The sequence below is a fragment of the Dasypus novemcinctus genome, chromosome 13 (genome assembly GCF_030445035.2).
Source record: "Dasypus novemcinctus isolate mDasNov1 chromosome 13, mDasNov1.1.hap2, whole genome shotgun sequence".
Lineage (NCBI taxonomy): Eukaryota > Metazoa > Chordata > Mammalia > Cingulata > Dasypodidae > Dasypus > Dasypus novemcinctus.
Genome location: NC_080685.1, coordinates 21,215,936 through 21,234,786, shown reverse-complemented (window position 1 = coordinate 21,234,786; position 18,851 = coordinate 21,215,936). Strand labels below are relative to the sequence as shown.

At 39.9% G+C, this 18,851-nt stretch overlaps 1 protein-coding gene and 1 pseudogene across 2 annotated transcripts in view; one reads left to right on the top strand and one right to left on the bottom strand.

The window, feature by feature from the left end:
* LOC131280870 (flavin-containing monooxygenase 5-like) overlaps positions 1–17,117 on the top strand; it is a 37,255-nt gene extending 20,138 nt beyond the window's left edge. For both annotated transcript variants that reach the window (XM_058309578.2, XM_058309579.2), the window contains exons 8-9: positions 4,948–5,020; positions 16,638–17,117. In XM_058309578.2, coding sequence (XP_058165561.1) covers positions 4,948–5,020; positions 16,638–16,980 — 416 coding nt within the window. In that variant the 3' untranslated portion in view covers positions 16,981–17,117. The remainder of the gene's footprint in view (positions 1–4,947; positions 5,021–16,637) is intronic.
* Positions 2,572–4,134, bottom strand: LOC139436332 (actin-histidine N-methyltransferase-like; annotated as a pseudogene).
* Positions 17,118–18,851: the final 1,734 nt, after the last annotated feature.

Here is an 18,851-nt window from a genome sequence, read left to right as displayed (position 1 = left end):
CTGTGTCCATTTGCTGCAGACTCTTCTGTGTTCTTGCATGTCTCCCTTTTTTTTTTTCGTTGCAGAACCTTGCTAAGTCAGCTCTCCATGGTGTCAGTGGACCGGGCAGTGCTCCATAGCATCTGCAGGCGAGACTGCCTTCACAAGGAGTCCTCGGGATGCAAACCGAGAGCCTCCCATATGGTAGATGGGAGCTCATCTGATTGAGCCACAGCTGCTTCCCCTGAGACTTATTTTTAAAGTGAAACTAGGTCATGCTTATGCACATCTCAGCAGGATCTCAGAGACAGCCAAAGTAGATACAACCCCAGGTAGTAGTGCTCCTGGGGGCTACAGAGACACCCAGGTCCTAAGGTCATGGCAGATGGCTCTAGAGTTCAGTGCCTTGCCAGTGAGGCCTACTTTGGAATCTGTGCTCCTGAATGTGATGGAGTTGGACTCAGATGTGACTTCTCTACACATGCCTCTTTGTCCCTTAGGTTGGCGCTGGGGTTGGTATATAGCCAGGAGACTTGAATCTCTGGGCTGTCCGTGTGCCAGCTGGGCCCTGAGTCTCAACAGTGTTGTAGCACCTACTCTCCAGTTCATTGGTCTTATCCAGGTCAGCTGACAGCGAGTTGAGGATGGACAATCACCACACCAAGAAACCAAGAGAGTCTACAACTGTGGGCATGAGAGTCCCATCCACCCGCTGAGTGGGATCAAAGCCCCCTCTCAATTGAGAGGCGGAGTTGGCATTGCCATCCCAGGGTCCTCAGGATGGAGGAATAAAATATGGATTAGAGTTGACTTTCTGGTATTCTGCTATAGAACTGTTGTGACTCTAGCAATGGAAGAAATTATATCACTGAGGTGGAAAAAAAAAAAGGTGAAACTAGAGTGCTTTAAATGGAAAGAGAACAGAATGGCTAAGAGATTTGAAAATATGTCATTTGAAATAGAACTGAAAGATCTAGAGATGTTTACCTGGAGAAGATAATGTTCAGAGACATATGATTGTTCTTTTCAAATATTTGAAAGTACGTCCCATGCATGAAGAATTAGATTTCCCCACTATAATTTCATGAGGTTGAATCAGAAGGGAGTGAAATATTGAGTGAAGATTTCAGCTCAACGTAACAACAAACAAGGAAACAAAAACTTTTTTTTTCCTACCAGTCAGTGCCCTTCAAGATGGAATGGACTGCCTCTGAAATTGTGTGGAATTCAAATGGAACAGAAAGAGGATACCAAATAGTCAGTGGGTATGAGTAGATTCAAGACTTAGAATAGGGAGAAACCAGATGAACATTAAAGTTTCTTCTAAAGAAAATATTTGATTCTGTGGTTGTTATAATAAAAGTTGCTATCGTTACTAATGTTTCATTAAAACTATTTAGAGTTCTTTCTCTTTGCTAGTGAAGATCTTTGAGATACAGGGAAAAGGAGGAAATGGTGTTAAGAGTTGAAAGTTCAAAAACTTTTTCCAAATTTTCCCAAATTTCTCTCATTTCTGAACTCCTTCCAGTCCTCTCCAGTAGATCACCTACTCCTTCAGAGCACTGGACCAGCAATCAAATGCAAGCAAACCATTAGACTGGCTTCATTTTTTCATATTAAATGGATCTTTTAACTGGGTCAGTTAAGAAGAGAAGAATGGATTAAAACCGACTGCAGTATTTTAGTACACTTTAAACAACTGGGACTGTTTTACAGGACCAAGCAAACTGTTGAGAGACACAGAGAAAATGAGTATCTGGAAGAGTATGCATTCCTGCTACGGGATCAGAGAAGCATAGGGAAAACTACCTGGACAAATGGCAGAGAGTCCAGCTTCCTATGCTAGTAGAAGCATAGTGCTGATTCCTCCAGCTGTCTTCTAACACCTGGAAGGAAAGAATCTTCAGGAAAGTTCCTATAACTGTACCAAAATTCCAACTGGTCATCTAGAGCTTTTCATTCTATGCATGGCATCTCTTATCTACCTACAAATTTCCTGCATTTCTTTCCCTGCAATCTACCTTTACCGTGCCAAATGTTAAACCCTTATGATTACTTTCTGTCATTTTTTCATGCCTGCCCAACTCAGCCTTTCCCTTTCCCTGGACTGTCCTTTCCCTTACCAAGCCCCATTTTGCCTTCTTCTGATTTCTCAAAACAATGGTCTCTTGTCAAGAAAATATTGGACCATTTTCTAGAACAGTGAACCCACTTCCTTGCTTTAACTCAGGAGTTCTTACCTTTTTTGTTCCATGGACCCCTTTGCCAGTGAGGTGCTAACAATAAATTCTCATAAATTATTGGCAGATAAATTTTATGACTCGATATCAGTATGTCCTTAAATAAAATTTTAGGATTATTCAAAATTATGTTTTACAACTTTACCATAATTTCAATACCTAATAACCTAACATGGTTCAACATCTGTTGAAATGATCATTTTTGGCAAACATTTAGAAATCCAAATTTTCCCACAAGGTTATACAACTATCTCCACCATCATTACCAACCTTTTTGCAGGCAGTTATCCACTGCACTCAGAACACACTACATCAAAATAAAAATCATACTAAGTCCACACTCTACTGTGTATTATTTAAAAAATATATCACACTTGCACCAACACATCCCCACAAGAATAATGATTTTTTGAATTTTCGATTCAAGATAATGGACCCCTGGAAATCTTTCATGGGGTCTGTGATCCCTGGTGAAGAACCCTGCCTTAACACAAATGAAAATCTGCTCCCCAGCCCTAAAGTCGTGCAGAGTCAAACCCTCACAGCTCGAGGTCCTCGAGGTGTAGGCAGTGATCAGTCCGTTGGTGTGATTATACATGTCCCATGGAGGAATCGGTGCCAGGGTCACTTGGGATCCATCCTCTGTGGGGATTCGGTTCTGCCACATCGTAACAGAAGAGACTGCCCCCATGTAGTGCTCAAACTAAAAATCCTTGAAAGGGCAGTTTGTTGGCATGAGTATGGTCTGGATAATGTCATCGAAATGGGCATACCATCGAGCTATGTTTTTATACTGGCTGAAGGCATGTATAGCTGTGCTGAATAAGATATCAAATTTCATCTTCTTCAGAGTAGGAAGGGGTGTTGTATTTACAGGGGAGGCTCTGAATGTAGGGCTGCCAAAAAGACTTAGGACTGGCTTGTTCACACAGAGGTGAAAGACCAGTGTGGTAATCCCCATGGCTTGAAGAATTCGGTCTTGAGAATATAAGGGCCCGCAACACTGATCTTGGCAGATTCAACAGTCATTACTAATTTTTGTGGAATCCATAGAAATAATTCTTCTGTCATAATATTTCTTATTCCTCTCAAACCAAAGCCCTCTTCTTTGAAGTTAACCATTTCAAAACCCTCAATAGAAGCTTCATTTTCCAGGGCCCATTTCATTAGATCAGGAAAGTAATCTTCTGTTTTCCCATCAAAAGTGACAGGTCTTTCTGCTTTTTTTTTTTTTTTCCTCTTATTTTTTCAGCTTGAGACCATTCTGCACACACTCTTCCCATTCTTTTTTGGGCCAGGTGCAGGACTACTGCATTTCTGCAAGCGTTCCCTAGGTAGGCTCAAGAGTTCCTTCAGGGGCACAGTCACTGTAGCACCAGTGACTTATTTCTGAGTTTTCACTTGACTCTTCTTATGTATTTTCTGATTGCCTGCTTCCTGGCCTGTCCCTATCGTCCAGCTCAACCAAGCCCTATGTTGTGGTGGCAGCAGCTGATCGATGGACAAAATATGTTTCTTAAGCATCTCAGAAGCCTGCTAACTAATCGCAAATGAAGCATTTCAATGCTTTCTCATCAGCTTATGAATAAAACTAATAATTCTCATGGTTAAAAAGAGAAAACACATGGCACCAGTATGACAGAGAATGTAAAACCTCTCATATGGAGAACTAGTGCTGTTTAGTACAATATTGGGAAGACTAAAGAAGTTATGACAGTTGTCAATGTTTCAAGGGCTATTATATGTTAAGATTATTTTCTGTGGTTCCAGAAGGCAGAACAAAAGTGTTAGTTTCACAGAGGCAGATATTGGAGTTGATAAAGAGAGTAGCACTCCATTAACTACACAACCAAATACTCTACTCAGAGGGTAATGAGATCCCCATAACCAGAGAAGTTTAAGCAGTAATGAGATAACCACTTGACTGGAGTATTTGTAGAGAGAAGGTTTGTAACTGATATATTCCCATTTTGAATTTCTACGAACCAGAATTTTATGGATTAACACTTTGGGGATGGGGTGTAAACTCAAAGTCTCTCCATGGCATAGCACGTAGAAATCTGTGCATAAAGCTAATTGTTTAAGCTTAAACTGCTTTAAATATTACTTTATCTTTGTCCAACCATGTCCTTGGTATTAAATTCCTACTACTGGAACTGTTTACATCAGTGATTAAATTTTATCTGTCAAAACTGGGTCTTCTAACTTATTCTTGGCCTTACCCCCAGCCTTCATCAAGTTAAAAAGTTCAGAAAGTAAGGCTTAACTTTGATAGGACTTTAGGTGTAAAATGTGATTGAGAGCATATTTTATTTCCTTCTCTCTGTAACAGAGAGCCTCTTGTTATTAAAAGTACAAGTCTGGATATGTTTCTCCATACCCCGCCTTTTACTTTGCACCACATTTATCATAAACTTTTAAGGCCATTTATCATTTCTTCGTGTATATATTTCATTTTCCAGTTGAAAGATTATACTAGGTAAGCAGTAAGTATTGGTTTGAAATCAGGTAGGAGAAATATTTACCAAGGACAAAACAGAATAAACTACAGATGTTAATATCAGTATACTGGTACTAGTAGGAGTGAGGGAAGAGAGGGTTAAGTGAAATATAAGTTCCTTGAGGACAGAAAATACGTATAGTTCTCTAAATTTTCCAAAGCATACTAATTGTTAATAGAATTATTATTCCTCTAATTTTATACTTGAAATTTAACTTTTCTCCTTAGGACTAAAGAGATTACCCTCACAAAGTAAAATGATGGCAGAAATATCTAAAAATCATGAGGAAATGGCAAAAAGGTAAGAAATTTTCCCAGGAAAATATGTTCATTTTTCTACTTACTACTGCTTACTACTTTCCTACTTATGCTCTGTCTCTTAATAAGAGCAATACTGTACTACATAAAGCTTCCTCGCATTAGTTTAATGATTTCATTTAAGGATTTATGTTTTGAAGGAAAAGGAAATAATAGTTTGTGACAATAGCATGGAGAAATAGCAGCAATACCAGTTCTTTGAATGTAGACAGAAAAGGAAAGAAAGAGAAGCTTAAGAAAAGGATTTAAGGACTAAAGGAAAAGTTGAGTAGGAAAAAGCACATGGAGAGAAAAATCAGGTGTTGTTTTTGCTAGGATTACTTGAAATGCTAGTAGAGCTGCCAGAGAAAGGAATATGGAATTGATGAGAGGTAGATATAATTGAATTACCCATCTGGTATAGATTTACAAATCTTTTCTACAGTGGCCACTTTATTGGCAATCATCAACAGCATTACACAGCACATGCTGTGAATATAGCCCGTAATTTGGGAAGATGAATGGCATACATGACCAACTTCATTTGCCTTCCTCTCACTTTTGAATTTCGTGCTTTTAAACATTTCTTCCTTCTTAGTGTTCTCTTTCCTACTTTTTCTTGCAGTAAACTATCCTATTTAAACCTGTGACCTCCTTTCATTTATTTTCATCTAACCACTTCTGTGAGCAGTCCCCAAGGATATAATTTAAGCTTTGCTGAGGGTTCGCTATGTTCACATACTGAGATAAGTGTTTTTATGCAGGGACTTACTTAATCTTTATAACAACCCTGTAAGGCAGGTTCAAATGAACCTCTTTTGTGAAACATTAGTGAATACCTCAGCTCTTGACCCTCTATTATAGGATAAATAAGTGCATGCCTACAAATGCTGCATACAAATGATATTTCCCATATAATATCTGAAGGGAAAGCTCTCAAATTCTTTCCATCTTCCCTTCTCTTTTAAACTTTAGTCCCATTTCAATAAATTCGTATTTGACCATCAAACAATCCCTCCTGCATTCCATTGCCTCAGTTCTTGCCTCAAATGTATTTGCTATATTCTTTTCCCTATTGTATTTCTGGATTCCAGTAATAAGCTCGCCCACTCTCAATTAGCTTGATTTGACGTTTCTTTTACTGTCCTCTATCCCACTGTTCTTTCATTTCATTATAGAAAGTAAAAAGTAAAAATCCCCCTGCAGTTCCCCAAATCCCACCCTCTCCATAAAGGTAATCATATATATCAATGTTATCACAGTTTCTACAATGAAAAAAAGTCCTTTTGGCTCTTCAGATCTGCACTTGGTGTAATCATTTGAAGGACTACCCTCCTCTCCTTTCAGGAGTTCAAATTCACAATGGTCCTAGGAAGTACTGTGCTATGGACTACTACCACTGGCCTCATAAAATAATCGAGGATTCCACACTTACAGTGATTGGTTTAGAGGAGCAGTATTTTTGCGATGGGTTTTTGCTTTCTGACAGTATCAGAGTCTTCTGTGTCTGGATCTGCTGTGCCTGTCTCTGCAGCTCCATCCTTGATTCCCACAACGTGCCTCCTCTGCTGTGGGTAGTGCCCACACAAACTCTCTGCTCATATTCTACACTCATTTCCAATCTGCTCCTTAGTTCTGCTGTTAAACTGCCTTATTATATTGTCCTCTTTGTTCTCAGTCAATCTGTATCTTCCCCATCCTTCAAGTCCCCAACTACTAAGTTTTTTTTTTAATTACATTCAACAGTTTATTTTTTTTTAATTTTATTCATTTTGTAAAAATATCACATTCAAAAAATATGAGGTCCCATTCAACCCCACCACCCCCACCCCACCCCTCCCCCCCCAGCAACACTCACTCCCTTCATCATGACACATCCAGTGCATTTGGTAAGTACATCTCTGGGCATCTCTGCACCTCATGGTCAATGGTCCACATCATAGCCCATACTCTCCCACGTTCCATCCAGTGGGCCCTGGGAGGATTTACAATGACCGGTGATTGTCCCCGAAGCACCATCCAGGGCAACTCCAAGTCCCAAAAACACCTCCACATCTCATCTCTTCCTCCCATTCCCCATACCTATCAGCCACCATGGCCACTTTTCCCACACCAATGCCACCTTTCTCTGTGTACCTGGATTGGTTGTGTCCGTTGCACCTCTATGTCAAGAGGAGGCTCAGATTCCACATGGATACTGGATGCAATCCTCCTGCTTTCAGTTGTAGGCACTCTAGGCTCCATGGTGTGGTGGTTGTCCTTCTTCAACTCCATCTTAGCTGAGTGGGGTAAGTCCAATAAATCAGAGTGTAGGAGCTGAAGTCTGTTGAGGCTCAGGGCCTGGCTATCCTATTGTCAGTCCAGAGATTCAAATCCCCTAAATATATCTTAAACCCCAACACCAACTACAATTCCAGTAAAGTAGCGTGAAAGTCTTGTGAAAAGAGACCCCATCTGAGTCCAGTTCCATCATGCAGAAACACCAGCTCCAAAGAAGGGCCATCTGCCATGAGTGAACCCCATCTGCCATGACCATAGCATCCGTGGGTCTCTTTAGCCCTCAAAGGAACCAATACCTGGGGTTGTATCTACTTCATCTGTCTCTTAGACTCTACTCAGGTGTGCATAAGGGCAATCCTTCTGACAACCTCCAGACTCTTTTTTAGAGACTCATAGCCATATAAACTCATTTTTCCTTTCCATTTCCCCCTTACATTAGGTCAAACAGCATTTTAAAGTCATGTTATTATATGTAGACAGGGATATTCTGCTGATCCGCATTGAACCTTCCATTCAAGGTCATTTTCCAGTTGCATCATCAGTTGGTAGTTGATAGTGATCCCTTGGTGCCAGGGAGGCTCATCCCTGGGTGTCATGTCCCACGCTGGGGGGAAGGCATTGGATTTACATGCTGAGTTTGGCTTCGAGACTGGCCACATTTGAGTAACATGAAGGCTGTCAGGAGGAAATTCCCAGGCACAATGCTGCTCTAGGCCTTGTTCTCATTTCAGGCATATCAGCTCACAAGCATAGTCATTAGCGTCAGGGGCTCACTGTTGGACCCTCATTCCTTCCCGGTCCTTGCCGCTGCACCTGGGAGACTGTCGCTTCTCCCCTAGGGACCACGACAGAGCACCACTGGCCAGGAAACCAGTACCCACCCCCCCAGCTGTAGTTTTTAATTGTTGCCACTATGAGTATATCCAAACATTACCATGCACCCTGGGCATATGTCCTGTATAGCTCCCTGTCAGCCATATAACACCTGTCAATAGTATCCTATACCAGTATTCCTCCGTTGCCATTGTTGAACCACTCTGTGATCCAGAACTTCCTGAAAATTGAAGCCCAATATAATGTCAGGATCCCTTACTAGCAAAATGGCATATAGCAATGGGTTTAAAGGTTAGATATAGAATACGTGTTGACTTGGAAAAAATTCTACATCCTATCTTTTTCTTTTTTTTTTTTTCCCTAATTATTAAACTTCTCTTCACAAGAGCCCTAGACCACAGCAATTCATATATATAATATACAGCACTCCCAGACATCTACTACAAAACCTTTTCCCTTCCACAGCAATACTCTTACACCCTATTCACGTCATATTTACTTAAAGTGATGTACAGAGTCTGAGACAATAGGTTTCAAACAAGGTGACATCTGCGCTTACATTGTGGTGCATACTTTAGGATACACAGTTTTCTAAATTTTTAGTTATCCTATGTTTTACATTATGGTTTACATTATCAGTCTGTCGTCTCCTCTATGTTATGGTGTAGTATTACATGTTTTATATCCATCCTTGTGTACTCTCGCGAAACTCCTCTCTTACCCCCCATTTACCTTGGTTCCACACATTTAACATCCGTTTTCCCATCCACCTTGGTGCCCACAGTGACAGCCAACCTCCGTTTCCCGAGGAGCCCCGTCCAGAGATAGTTGGAATAGTGTTCAGGGCCTAACTTGCTCAACTGCCCCAATGCCCTGGGAGCCACCCTTTCTCTCGAGAGATACAGTTCTCTCTATTTGATGGCATTAGACCTCCCCAGGATGTGGGTCCACCCGCACTCTCACTACTTGGGTCTCTACCCAATGGTGCCACCCACTCTGGCAAAATGAGAATTCAGACATTCCCCAGGAGCCTGTCCTGCATCAGACCATCCCCTCCGAGCATCCTAAACAGGTAATCCTCCTAATTATATTTTGATATGATTTTCTCAGCATTTTACTCTCAACCAACACCTAACACTCTCCTAAGTTCATATGTTGCCCCTCCCTCCCCCCACTTTTTGGGCAATATTACCCATCCGCCCATCCCCAGCCCCCTCAAACCCGCAAAGCCCCACCCAAAGGCAACCCCTTGCCCTCATTTTATCTCTTCTTTGTGTTCATACTTACCACCAGCTCATCATAAATTCCACCCCTGAAGATGTCAGCTCACATCCTTCCTCCACCCCCCGATTTCCTGTAAGCCTATCGTTCAGTCTCTAGCTCTCTGAGGCAGCTTGCTTATTTCATATCATTGAGGTCATGTAGTATTTGTCCTTCAATGCCTGGGTTGCTTCACTCAACATAAGGTTCTCAAGATTCATCCATGTTATCACGTGTGTTTGTAGTGTATTTGTTCTTACAGCCGAATAGTATTCCATTGTGTGTATATACCACATTTTATTGATCCACTTGTCTGTTGATGGGCATTTGGGTTGATTCCAACATTTGGCGATAGTGAACAATGCTGCTATGAACATTGGTATACATATATCGGTTTGTGTCCTTGTTTTCAGTTCTGCTGGGTATATACCCAGCAGTGGTATTGCTGGGTCATATGGCAAATCTATGGTTAGTTTTTTGAGAAACTGCCAAACTGTCCTCCAGAATAGTTGGATCCTTCCGCATTCCCACCAGCAGTGGATGAGTGTTCCCCTTTCTTCACATCCTCTCCGGCATTTGTATTCTTCTGTTTTTTTCATAGCTGCCAATCTTATGGGAGTAAGATGGTATCTCATTGTAGTTTTGATTTCCATTTCCCTGATAGCTAGAGATTTGGAGCATTTTTTCATGTGCTTTTTAGCCATTTGTATTTCTTTGGAGAAGTGTCTGTTTAAATCTTTTTCCCATTTTTTAAATGGGTTGTTTATCTTTTTATTTTCAAGATATATGAGTTCTTTATATATGCAAGTTATAAGTTTCTTATCAGATATATGGTTGCCAAATATTTTCTCCCATTGTGTGGGTTCCCTTTTTACTTTCTTGACAAACTCCTTTGAGGTGCAGAAAGCTTTAATTTTGAGGAAGTCCCATTTATCTATTAGTTCTTTTGCTGCTCATGCTTTTGGTGTGATATTCATGAACCCATTTCCTATTACAAGGTCTTTAGATGTTTCCCTACACTGCTTTCCAAGGTCTTTATGGTCTTGGCTCTTATATTTAGGTCTTTGATCCATCTTGAGTTGATCTTTGTATAAGGTGTGAGATGGTAATCCTCTTTCATTCTTCTACATATGGCTATCCAGTTCTCCAGGCACCATTTGTCAAATAGGCCATTCTCTCCCAGTTGAGAGGGTTTGGTGGCTTTATCGAATATTATATAGCTATATATGTGAGGTTCTATATCAAAACTTTCAATTCGATTCCATTGGTCTGTGTGTCTCTCCTTATGCCAATACCATGCTGTTTTCACTACTGTAGCTTTGTAGTATGTTTTGAAGTCAGGAAGTGTGATTCCTCCTATTTCGTTTTTCTTTTTCAATATGTCTTTGGCTATTCGGGGCCTCTTTCCTTTCCAAATAAATTTCATAGTTAGTTTTTCTAGTTCCTTAAAGAAGACTGTGTTGATTTTTATTGGGATTGCATTGAATGTGTAGATCAGTTTTGGTAGGATAGACATCTTAATAATATTCAGTCTTCCTATCCATGAACAAGGAATATTCTTCCATTTATTTAGGTCTTCTTTGATTTCCTTGAACAGTCTTGTATAGTTCTCGGTGTATAACTTTTTTACCTCTTTAGTTAAATTTATTCCTAAGTATTTGATTTTTTTATTTACTATTGTGAATGGTATTCGTTTCTTGATTTCCTCCTGATCTTGCTCATTATTGGTGTACAGAAATGCTACTGATTTTTGCACATTGATCTTATAACTTGCGACTTTACTAAACTCATTTATGAGTTCTAGAATCTTCGTTGTAGATCTCTCAGGGTTTTCTATGTATAGGACCATGTCATCTGCAAATAATGAAATTTTGACTTCTTCCTTTCCAATTTGAATGCCTTTTATATCTGGTTCTTGCCTCAGTGCTCAAGCAAGTACTTCTAAGACAATGTTAAATAGGAGCGGAGACAATGGGCATCCTTGTCTTTTTCCTGAGTTTAGAGGGAAGGATTTTAGTATTTCTCCATTGTAAACAATGTTGGCTGTAGGTTTTTCATATATACTCTTTATCATGTTCAAAAAATTTTCTTGTATTCCGATCTTTTGGAGTGTTTTTATCAAGAAAGGGTGCTGTATTTTGTCAAATGCTTTTTCTGCATCTATAGATATAATCATCTGATTTTTTTCCTTCAATCTGTATATGGTGTATTACATTGATTGATTTTCTTAAATTGAACCATCCTTGCATACCTGGAATAAATCCCATTTGGTAGTGGTGTATAATTTGTTTAATGTGTTGTTGAATATGATTAGCAAGTATTTTGTTAAGTATTTTTGCGTCTAGGTTCATTAGAGAAATTGGTCTGTAATTTTCCTTTCTTGTGGTGTCTTTGTTTGGCTTTGGTACTAGGGTAATGTTGGCATCATAGAATGATTTAGGCAATGTTCCTTCTGTTTCAGTTTTTTGGAATAGTTTCAGCAGGATTGGTGTTAGTTCTTTCTGGAATGTTTTGTAGAATTCACCTGTGAAGCCGTCTGGCCCTGGGCTCTTCTTAGTTGGGGGATTTTTAATGACTGATTCTATCTCTTTTCTTGTGATTGGTTTGTTAAGATCATCAATTTCTTCTTTTGTCAATATGGGCTGCTTATGTGTTTCTAGGAATTTGTCCATTTCCTCTAAATTGTCATTTTTTTTGGAATATAGTTTTTCAAAGTATCCTCTTATGATAGTCTTTATTTCTGTGGGGTCAGTGGTGATATCACCTTTCTCATTTCTTATTTTGTGTATTTGCATCTTCTCTTTTTTTCTTTGTTAGTCTCGCTAAAGGTTTGTCAATTTTGTTGATCTCAAAAAAACAGCTCTTGGTCTTGTTTATCTTTTCAAGTGCTTTCTTATGTTCTATTTCATTTAGTTCTGCTCTTATCTTTGTTATTTCCTTCCTTCTTCTTCCTGTTGGGTTACTTTGTTTTTGTTTTTCTAATTCCTTCAAATGTGCTGTTAGTTCTTCAATTTTTGCTCTTTCTTCTTTTTTGGTATATGAATTTATGGCTATAAATTTTCCTCTCAGTACTGCTTTTGCTGCATTCCATAAATTTTGGTATATTGTGTTATCATTATCATTATCATTTGTTTCAAGGTAGTCATTGATTTCTTTTGAGATTTCCTCTTTGACCCACTGTTTTTCTAAGAGTGTGCTGTTTAATTTCCAAATCGTGGTGTGAAATCTGGGCCTCTGTCCCTTGCAAATCCACTGTGGTCAGAGATATTGTTTTGTATGATTTTGATCTTTCTGAATTCATTAAGCCTTTCTTTGTGGCCTATTATATGGTCTATCTTGGAGAATGATCCATGTGCGCTTGAGAAAAATGTATATCCTGCTGTGTTTGGGTGTAATGATCTATATATGTCTATTAGATCCAGCTCTTCTAATATACTGTTCAAATGTTTTGTTTCTTTACAGATTCTCTTTTGAGATGTTCTGTCCAGAGTTGATAGTGGTGTATTAAAATCCCCCACTATAATTGTAGATGCATCTATTGTTTCACTTAGTTTTTCCAGCGTTTGCCTCACGTATTTAGAGGCACACTTGTTAGGAGCATAAATATTTATGATTGCTCGATCTTCTTGACAGATTGTCCCTTTCACTAAAATGTAGTATCCTTCTTTGTCTCTCACAATTGTTTTGCATTTAAAGTCTATTTTGTCTGATATTAATATAGCTACTCCTGCCTTTTTTTTTGGTTATTGTTTGCTTGTATGATTGTTTTCCAGCCATTCACTTTCAACCTCCATGAGTCTCTGGGTCTAAGATGTGTCTCTTGTAGACAGCATATAGATGGGTCATATTTCCTTATTCAATGTCCTAGTCTGAATCTTTTGATAGGTGAGTTTAATCCATTGACATTCAGTGTTATTACATTCAAGGAATTATTTGTGTTAGCCATATTTTGATTGGACTTGTGTTTGTCATATTTTGTTTGTATTTTTTTCCCTTCTATTTTTGTCTTTTTTGTTGCTCTTACACTCTCCTCCAACTCTGCCTGTCCTGTGTTTTCCTTTCTTCCTGCAGAACTCCCTTTAGAATTTCTTGAAGGGGAGGTTTCTTGTTGGCATACTCTTTCAGTTTCTGTTTATCTGTGAATATTTTGAACTCTCCATCATTTTTGAATGCTAGTTTAGCTGGATAGAGTATTCTTGGTTGGAAATTTTTTTCCTTTCGTACCTTGACTATATCATACCACTGCCTTCTTGCCTCCATGGTTTCAGATGAGAAATCAGCACTTAATCTTATGGAGCTTCCCTTGTATGTGATGGTTTTTTTTCTCTTGCTGCTTTTAGAATTTTCTCTTTGTCTTGAGCATTGGATAATTTGACAAGTATATGTCTTGGGGTGGGCCTGTTGGGGTTTATGACCAGTGGAGTGCGCTGTGCTTCTTGGATATGTACATCTGTCTCTTTCAGTAGATTTGGGAAGTTTTCAGCCATTATTTCCTGCAACACTCCTCTGACTCCTTTCCCTTCTCTTCTCCTTCTGGAATGCCTATAATACGTATGTTTGAGCATTTTGCATTATCATTCAGGTCCCTAAGTCCTAGCTGGATTTTTTCTATCTTTTTATCGACCAATTCTACTATCTGTTTGATTTCTGATGTACTGTCTTCCACATCACTAATTCTCTGCTCTGCCTCTTCTAGTCTGCTGATATTTGCTGCAAGTGTACTTTTGATTTCTTGAACTGTGGTGTTCATTCCCATCATATCTGTTATCTTTTTGTGTATGTCTGCAATTTCCCCTCCAAGTGTTGTCTTCATGTTGTTAACCTCTTCCTTTACTTCATTAAATTTGTCGGTGATAAATGTTCTGAGATCTTTCATTTCTTGTGCGAAGTTCTCCTCCCCTTCCTGATTTTTAGTTTGTTGATTGGATTCAGCCATGTTTTCCTGATTACTGGTTTGGTTTGTAGATTTTTGTTGCTGTCTGGTCATCATTTTATCTTGACGGGTTTAATCAGTTCCTTAGCTTCTTTGTCTAGTCTTGGGGATTAATTAGCTGTTGTTTTTGCACAAGTGTTCTATCTTCTCTTTGTCACTTTGTTCTTCTTATTCTAATTTCTTATTGCTGGTTGAGTTCACTTTAAAGGAAAGCATTAGTGCCGGGGAAAGGCAATTGTGTAAGCAAGGAAAAAGTGTATAGTAGTATTGGTGATAAATGTTAACAGAGCAACAATATGAGATCTGGGAGGATGGATATTAGATTCATGTAAGTTGTGTAGAGTTATAACAGTAGGTACCTATAATGAGGTAGTCGACTGAATATGGGAGGAATATGGCATGAATTAAAAAGCTAGTATTTTCATGAGAGAGGGAAAGAGAAAAGAAAGGTAGTAGTTTCAAGAGTGGATAACAGAAAACAAAACAAAGGTATTAGAAATTAAGAGTTAGACACTTTGTGGATCAAAGAAAGGCAGTTGGAATATAGGAGAGACAGTAGATGATGGCGGATATCAAGATGTAGGGGAAAGGGGATAGTGTAGGTAGCCTAAATCAGTTCACACAGAAATGAGGCAGTAGAGGATGAGAAAACCCAGGAAATGTGAGGTGTTCCCTGCAGCATCTATTGTATAATTAAGTTAAAATAAAATAAGAAGTAAATGAGGGACAAGAGAGAGAGAAAAAACAGAAAAAAAAAAGGGGGGGTGGGCAAAGGGTGGAGAACAGGTAGGGGAAAGAAAAAAAAATATACACGAACCACAATTGCAACACCAACTACCACAACAAAAAAAAAAAACCCTAAATAACTGAAAAAAAAAAAAGACTTTGGGGGATACGCTGGGAGAAAAGACTAGGGGATAATGCAATATTAGCAATCAGGACATTAAAAAAAGTGAAAAATAAAACAAAAATAAAAACAAAACAAAATGAAACAAGAAAAAAACGCAAACGTTGAAGGCTAGGGCATTCAAGGACCTCAGAGGGACCTCAAGGTGTGATGGATTCAGGGATGGAAAGTCTGAGATATTGAAGGCTCAAGAGGTGTGAGTCTCTGGGGTATGGGCCACCAGAGTTTAGGGGACTCAGACCTGGCAACCTCAAATCTGGTCAACAGGGAGCCTAGGAGCACTGCAGTGTAACACAGCCCTCAGGGATCCCCGCAGCTGGGTGCCAGCCCTATGGGGGAAGTCAGATCCGCAAACTCTATGTTATGTCTGAACCCTGCAATTCACTTACTCACTGGGGTCAATTTATGTGGATATATCGTCAATTCAGCTTCTGGACAGCTCCCACCCTGCGATCCCCCAGAACGTCCACCTGAGGGTGCCTCTACACTGCAGCCAATTTAATGACACAGATCAGAAGCCAGGCCCATGGGTGGGGCTTTAGCCGGAAACACCACAACAGAGTCCAAAACCGGAGTTCCCAAGCTTCGCAAAATATTCCCCAATCGGCTTCCAGACGTGTCTCCCTCCCTCGCCGCCCCCTATAACAACCTCCCAATTACGTCCCTTTATTGCCAGCAATCTAATTCCGCTGCAGATCGGCAGCCAGGCTTGTGGGGGCGCAGCTCCAGGCGGAAGCGCTACTACTTCTGTCGGCAATCAAAAATTCTCCGCTTCACAACAAAACACCGTCTGTCTCCCCAAATCAGTCCACAAAGGCGTCCCGTCCCATCGACCCCCCAACAACCCGCCCAGGATTCGCGAATTCCCCAGCACCGCAGAGCCTCCAAAAAGCGCGGCTGCAGCATCGGTTCCGCGGCTCCACTCCCCCCTCCCAAGGAGGGAGCAATGTGTGTGCAGCTCTCACCTCTGTGCAATAGAACCCCAATTATATTTTATAGACCAATCCTCTCCGTTACCTTCCCACCAAATCGATGTCCGGACACTTCCTACCCTGCAAAAATTCCGAAACAGCCTGGTCCCAGAGAACCTCCAACGGCACCCAGCTGCCTCTTCCCAGAAGAGACTGCAAGGCAAGCTCACTCAGCCACCATCTTGCTTCCCACTAAGTTCTTTTTTAAGTACTTCCTCTTTACATTTATATGTAGTAGTCTAAATTCACATGATTTTCCCAAAGTCTCATATTTCTCTTTGCTCCTTGAGGATGGAGACAATATCTAATATTTCTTTTCTATTTTCTACAGCCAATATTGAGCCAATAGCAAGCACTCACCAAACACTGACAGATTGGGGAACTGACTGATTAACTGAACTGTTGATAATCATTACTTCTATCTTCTCTGTTCCAGATATGTGGAGAGCCCACGCCATACCATTCAGATCGACTACATAAAAGCGATGGATGAGATTGCTGATCTGTTGGGGGTCAGGCCCAATCTCCTGTACTTTGCCTTCACTGACCCCAAGTTAGCATTACAGGTATTTTTCGGGCCCTGTACTCCAGTCCAATATCGTCTACAGGGCCCTGGAAAGTGGGATGGAGCTCGACAAGCTCTCCTCACCACAGAAGATCGTATCAGGAAGCCCTTGATGACAAGAGGAGTTGAAAGGAGTGACTCCATGATCTCCGCGACAATGGTCACGGTTATGCTGGCTGTTGCTTTCTTTGCTGCAGTTATGGCCTGTTTTTAGCCACTTCACCATCATTGCTCCAGCTTTCATTGGGAAAGTTCATATGGAAATGCGAGGAACCAGAATAGCCAATATCCACTCCCGTTTTCAGGGTCTTGTTGTGTAAAAACTACCTATCATTAAACTCTGGAACTACATTCAACTGAATTAAGCTGATCTCTTCCTCTCATGACCCATCCACTTTTCCTTCCTGTAATCCCTCAACTTCAGGCTCAGGGACTCTATTAGTCATCCCTGTATGTCCTTAGAATTCTTGACATGTTATAAGTCCTTAATGTTAGTTGGTTATCAAATACTATGGTGGGGGGGGGGGAAAGTCAGCATCTATATAAGACATGGCTGACTCTGTGTAACTTTTAATTTAATTTTTTATTTTTTAAAAGATATTTAGATTACATAAATGTACATAAAAAATATAGGGGATTTCCATATGTCCTGCTCCCCATACCACCCACATACTCACATTAACAACATCCTTCATCAGTGTGGTACATTCAATACAATTGGTGAATACATTTTGGAGAACTGCCATTAAGCATGGATTAAGTTTACATTGTAGTTTACACTCTCCCACACAGTTCTGTAGGTATGGCAAGATAAATAATGGCCTGTATATGTCACTGCAGTGTCATTCAGGACAATTCCCAAGTCCCGAAAATGCCCCCATATTATACCTGTTTTCCCTCTCCCTGGCCTCAGAACCTCAGGTATCCATTGCCTCCACATCCATTGCTGGAATCACAATAAGTCTATAGTAGAATACCAGTAAATCTACTTTAGTCCATTGTTCATTCCCCAATCCTGAGGATTCTGGGATGGTGGTGCCCACTCCACCTCAAACTGAAGGGCGGCTTCGATCCCATGGGGCAGATGGATGGGACTCTCTAGCCTGCAGTTGTAGTAGACTCTCTCAGTTCCCTAGAATGGTCATTGGCCCTGTACTCCAATCCAGTATTGTCTACAGGGTGCTGGAAAGTGAGATGGAACTCAACAAGCTCTCCTCACCAAAGAAGATCATATCAGGAAGCCCTTGATGACAAGAGTAGTTGAAACGGGTGACACCACAATCTCAGCAACAATGGTCAGGGTTATACTTAGATTATATATGTGTCACATAAAAAATATAGGGGATTCCCATATGCCCCGCTCCCTAACCTGGCCAAATTTTCCCACATTAACAACATCCTTCATTAGTGTGGTACATTTGTTAAACTGATGAACACATTTTGGAGCACTGCCACTTACCCTGGATTATAGTTTACATTGTTGCACAGTATTTCTTACTTCAATGAGTCCCTTTTTCCCAACTCTATCTGAAATCATTACTGGCTCTTAACCCCAAAACTAGTAATACTCAAATCCCTTGATTCTTTTTAATAATCTTACTTACAAGGAGTTCCTGTCTCCAGTGTACTTTAAAAAAAAAAAAAAATTAAGTAGTTTCACTCAAATATATTCACACACCATATAAGCCATCCAAAGTGGACAATCAATAGCTTGCTTTATAATCACAGAGGTGTACATTCATCACCACAAACTACTTCAGAGCACATTCATTACTCCAAAAAGAAAAACCCCATAGCTCTTATACCCTATTATTTACATTTAGCATTAGAGTGGTAACTTTGTTAAAACTGATGAAAGAATATTTAAGTATTACTTTTAACTACGGTCTGAAGTCTGCATTAGTTGTATTTTCCAAAATACAATCCTATTGTTTACACTGTATAATATTGACATACAACTGTTCTAGTTCATGAAAGAACATTCTTACATTTGTACTACTAAACAGTGTCATCATCCACAAGAGTTCTGTGTTATACAGTTCCTTGTTTTGTTGTTGCTGTTTTAATTAGAAAAAATGTAGGTTT